At 33.8% G+C, this 5,818-nt stretch overlaps 1 protein-coding gene across 1 annotated transcript; it reads right to left on the bottom strand.

Annotated features, from left to right (window-relative positions):
- Positions 212-5,021, bottom strand: LOC109348960 (signal recognition particle 54 kDa protein 2-like). Its single transcript, XM_019589582.1, has 9 exons — positions 4,791-5,021; positions 2,646-2,745; positions 2,227-2,380; positions 1,946-2,096; positions 1,716-1,864; positions 1,485-1,585; positions 1,210-1,367; positions 942-1,056; positions 212-816 (listed from the first exon to the last, which is right to left on the bottom strand). The coding sequence occupies exons 1-9, from the start codon at positions 5,019-5,021 to the stop codon at positions 488-490; spliced, it is 1,488 nt and encodes a 495-aa protein (XP_019445127.1). The 3' UTR covers positions 212-487.

Here is a 5,818-nt window from a genome sequence, read left to right on the forward strand (position 1 = left end):
ACAATATGTTTAAGACTAAGTGCAATTATTTTCTTACCCCTAACAATGTTTGGTATCAAGAATATGTAACGAGAATATAGGAGACTCCTACATAGTAGGATCTTTAATGAATAGATGTACAAAAACCTTACCTCAAATACATTAGAATGATAAAAAAAAACTAATATGCATGAGAAGTACAATAACAGTTAACTAGGAAGAATAAGATTTAAAAAGCAATATAGATTTTGCCTTAAATGTTACCCTGATCAGGAAAAATTCAGATTAACAAAATAATTGCTGTTACTGCTATCTGAAAAAAAATATACAGAGAAAGGAAAAAGAAATTTAGTTTTAAAAAAAACTGTCATGGCAAAATTAAAATTAACTATCCACTCATAGAGATTCTTTAGAATGGTTGACACCATATCAGAATCCATAATAGTATGTAGTTGTGGTCACAGAATTCTCAGGTCATAAGAGTGTCTAGTTGTGGTGAATCTACTTATCAGTTATCACCACCCCCAAACATACCCATCATGTCTTTGGTAGAACCCATCTGCTTCATCAAGCTTTGTAACCCACCCATGCCTCCAATTTGTTTCAGCATCTGTGGAGGGAGGACTTTGCTCATGTGCTGAGCATTCATATTTCTTGATAAGGCACTCATATCTCCCTTCTTTGGTATTTTAAGCCCCTTCATCTTGCTCCATATCTTTGCAAGACGTTTGTACTCTTCCATCATTTCCATTACTTCCTTAACTAGACGACCTGAACCTCGAGCAATTCGCATCATACGTGACTCATTCATGATCTTCGGGTTCGAACTATCCAACTCTGAAACATAATAGCGATTAAAGGTTAGCAGGTGAAGTTGTGCTACTTCATGATAACAATGAATTTAGTATCTGCATAAATTTGATCTTCACAAAAAATAGAAAAAACAGTTTTCGAATGCTTGCCTTCGTTAGTCATTGAGTCCATCATTGTCATGTAACGCTTAATTTTTGCTTGGCCATCCTTCTCACGGCCTTTTGGCATTAATTCAGAACTAAATCCTGGAAGCATAGAAAAGACCTACATAAATTGACAAATAGATTAGACCAAAACAAATAAGAGCAGCCATTCACTATACATGAACCAAGCAGTCATTGGTATCGGTTGAGTTCATCAAATGTAAATTTTTATATGAATATATAACAAATTCAATCAAACATAACAAGGAGTTACCTGGCCGATAGGACCCATTTTAAGTATGTTCTGAAACTGCTCATACATAATCCTCAAGGTGAAAGTTCCTTCCGAAAGCTTTTGAAGCAGTTCAGGCTGTTGATCCATAGGAACAACTTCTTGAATTTTGTCCATGAACCCAGACAAGTCACCCATGCCTAGTTGAAAAGTAATTTGACATGACTCAAGACATTAATTAGTATTTAAGGGAACTGGGAAATCCATAGAATATACTTAAAAGTCATGCGTCGAGACAAAAAACAAAAATTGCACACCTAATAGACGACTGACAAATGGTTTAACATCAAAAACTTCAAATTCATCCATATGTTCTCCAGTTCCAATGAATATGATAGGACTCTTTGTTGCAGCAACACTGCACATAGAAAATTAACAAGACTACATATTCAAACCAAAGCATATATAGACACACATAAACACATCATATTTACAGAAGTTGACATTCAATCATACAACTACAATACAATTATCCCAGTAACACTTACGCACTAAGAGCACCACCACCCTTTGCATGACCATCCATTTTGGTGATAATTACAGCTCCAACTGCAACACTCTGTTTAAATGCTTGAGCCTGATCAAAAGCAGCCTGACCAATACTGCTATCCATAACAAATATAACAAGATCTGGTTTCTGGACAATGCAAAGAAAAGTATTAGGAATTATTTACTTTTGGAAACAAACTGTATTGTTAAACAGCATCCACAGGAATACCGTTGCTTCCGAAACTTGGCGCATTTCTTCAAAAAGAGCAGTTTCCTGTTTGTGACGCCCACTGGTATCAACAATTATAAGATCACAGTTTTCTTTCTTGAATCTTTCAACACCTTCCACAGCAATTTTCATAGGATCTGACTCCATATAGCTGCAGATGAATGGGGTGGCAATCAAACAATTACTTTCGCATTAGATCAGAGGCAACAAATAAGCAACAGTACCAGTACCGGATTTGGAGTTTACAGACAATATTAACCTATAAAAATGGCAATAAGTACCTTCCATAGAAAGGGATCTTCGCTTTAGTGGCATTTTGCTTCAACTGATCAAACGCACCAGCCCTGAATGTATCTGCACATACTAGAGCTGGCTTCCAGCCTTTCTTTTGATGATGAAATGCATATTTCGTACAAGTTGTGGTTTTTCCAGATCCTGAACTTATTTAAAAAACATCTAAGCATCCATCAATAGTTGCAAAAGTTTTATTCTTTGAGAAGAAAAAACCAACAAAAAAAGATAAGGAAAGCCACATATTGCTTAGGTTAATGAATAAATCTTATATATATAAAATTCGGCATGCATGTTTTTGAGATGGCAAATATTCATCCCAGAAGCATTCGAGTCTCAAACTCTCAATTGAACATAAAAGCATAATTTAAACAACACAGAAGGTAAACTTATTTAATAGGTAACAAACCTTGTAAACCAACAAACATGACAACACTTGTTTTTCCTTTTTTGAGAGTGAAAGAGGGCTTCCCGGGATCCAGGATTTTGCAGAGTTCATTAAAGACAGCCTAGAATAAAAGGAATCCATAAATTATTGCATAGAACCATAATAAGAAGTCACCACAAATACAAGTATATGGCATTGGCCCAAATGTGCGTTAAACAACAAAAATCTGACTTCTAAGAGGAAAAGTAGCACATGTAACATAAAACTGGTGCAAGAAGATGGGATCAAGAGCCATAAATGTGTAAACATGTAAATCATCCCTATTACATTTATAAACCAAATAGAGATTGAGGCCACTAGACTGAGACTCGCACATATTGAAAATTTGAGGTTGAATTTGATTGAATAAAGCAGGTTTTGGCATTCTTGAACAACAGAGGTAAAATGGGACACTGTCTTCCTTCCTTCTAAATCAACTACTCAAGCCACAAAATGCATCTAACTACTTTATCATAGCATTCGGATCAGTACAATAGAGCAATTTGAATTGTTTTTCATAAACCTCTAACTCTATTGCAAACTTCAAACTATGACAACACTCAGTTTCTAAGATCTAATATCAAAAATAGGGACTGTAGTACTATATCTTACACACCAATACTAAAACAACAACAAAGCCTTAATCCCACTTGGCGAGGTCAGCTATATGGATCAAATGAAGCGACGTCATAATGCTATATCATAAATCATGTTCATTGACAAAAGCATTAATCTCTAAATCTTTCATAATCATTTAGCTTATGGTTTTTCTTGACCTCTCTCCTCCTCTATGAATTGAACTAACCTCTATTTGATTTACTTTCCTTGCTGAGGATTCTATCGATCTCTTCCACACATATCTGAACCACTTAATGCACGATTCTACCATCTTTTCTACAATACGAGTTACCCCAACTTTCTCCTTAATGCTTCATTCTTAATCTTATACTGCCAACACTCTCATCTCTGCTACATGGAGTTTGTTCTCTTATTGACATTTTACCGCCCAACATTTAGTCCATATAACATTACATATCTTATAATTTAGTGGTAAAAATTCCTCTTAAGCTTGAATGATACCTTTTTGTCACATATGACAATTGAAGCACTCTACTACTTCATCCAACCCACTTGGATCATATGGTTTACTTCTCCATCGTCTTGTATGATTGACCCAATATACCTAAATCTAGTGACATGTGGTATGGTATGATCCTCAATCTTTACCTCTATAGTAGGATTTTCCGCCTCTTGCTAAACTTACACTCCATCTTACTTCAATTTATATGAAAGTCATGTGCTTCTAAAGCTTATCTCCATAATTCTAGCTTCTCATTATATTCCTCTCTTGAGTCTCCCACTAGGACAATATCATCCGCAAAAACATGCATTGTGGATGTACCCTTGGTGTAGTCCCATGGCAATAGGAAAATCTTCTGAGAACCAATCTTGTGTTCTCACAGTGGTCTCCACTCTATCATACATATCATTGATTGCTCGATTGTAGGCAATTCAAACACCTTGCTTCTCTATATCTTTCCACAAAACCTCTCTAGACACTTTACCATACGTCTTTCCCAAATCAATGAAGACTATATGCAAGTTCCTTTGATTCCTTTGGTATCTCTCTATCAATCATCATAGCAAGTATATAGTCTCCATGGCAAGACCCAATATAAAAAATATGGAACTATGATACTATTTCTAATGTGACGATAACACTTCAAAATGGTCATATGATACCAACATCCATTACATATAGGTATCGTACCAATTCTTCCATATTATTAGATATTTTCATTCTATTATGTCTTTCAACTATTGAATTGTTTCCAATAAGCATCTATGTCTTATGCAGACTGCAACATCATTCACATGATTTCTAAGATCCAATATAAAAAAAACAGACTATAGCATGAATTCTTATGTAAACCAATACATAAAAATGGTTGTTATAACAATGTCTAATGCATATGACATAGGTATCCTATAGAATTGAATACTTCAATGTTTTTAAATACCTTTGTCACACCAACATATCAATATCCATGTTTTTAGACCATTTACAATTAAAAGCTTAAAAATTCGCTTCAAATTATTCAAAAAAAATAAAATTGGGGAAAATACTTGTTGTATGATTCTGCGTTTGTTGTGGCCAGCAGCGAGATCATCGAGATTGACGATCTTCTTGATATTAGTCTGCATGTCACGGACAAGCTTGAATTGAACATCAGATTGGAGAAGAGCGCGAGTGATCTCGTTGAGGCATTCATTGAGAACCTTCTCATCGATGATTGTGGCATTGCTCATCTGCTGAAGAGCACGCGAAATGCTTCCACCTAATTGCTGAAGAACCATCTTGATTGATTAATCGATCGATTCTGGGAAATTGGAATTTGGGGATTAGGGTTTATAGAGAGGAAGGAACGGGTTTCGCCGCCGGTGAAAAAGAAACGGGGCGATATGTTCTTATTCTTACGTTAACTTTGGTTTTATTTTTTCACAAATGCTAATACCAACAAGGCAACAAGTCAACAACACCCCATATTTTTTAATAAAAAAAATCTATTTATCAATTCTGTAATATATTTTATATTGTTAATTAGTGTAAAATCTATAATTAATAGTGTAAGTGTAAATATTTATACATCACTTTATCATTTATTTTATACATTTTTCGAAAAGTCAAACATAATTAAACATTAATATGAAATGACAATGTATAAAATTTATGCACTATTAGTATATATATCATTTTTCTCATTGTTAATAGACATTCATATTTGATTGTTTTCTATTTTTAAGTATAAGTAATGGTACATGAATAAATTGTTTTTGCACTTGTAATGCATAAATGTATACTCTTTTTTAAATTGTTTTGATGTAAAAGTGGTTTAGTTGATGATGTATGTGATTTGATTGCAAGTATTAAACTTGATTGTTCATTTTCAAGACTTTTGTTTACGCGATTCTTATATATCACATATTTATTTTCCAAATATTTTATTTAAAATTATATAGTTAATTATATAAGAGTCTCAATAATATGAACTAAAGTTTTTAGGATCTTAAGTTATAATCAAAATGATAATGTGACAAAATCATAAGAGTCTTAGGGATGATGGTGCCTAAGAATATTGAAAGCTTCTTAAAAT

This window comes from Lupinus angustifolius, chromosome LG01 (genome assembly GCF_001865875.1).
Source record: "Lupinus angustifolius cultivar Tanjil chromosome LG01, LupAngTanjil_v1.0, whole genome shotgun sequence".
In the NCBI taxonomy this organism is placed as follows: Eukaryota; Viridiplantae; Streptophyta; class Magnoliopsida; order Fabales; family Fabaceae; genus Lupinus; species Lupinus angustifolius.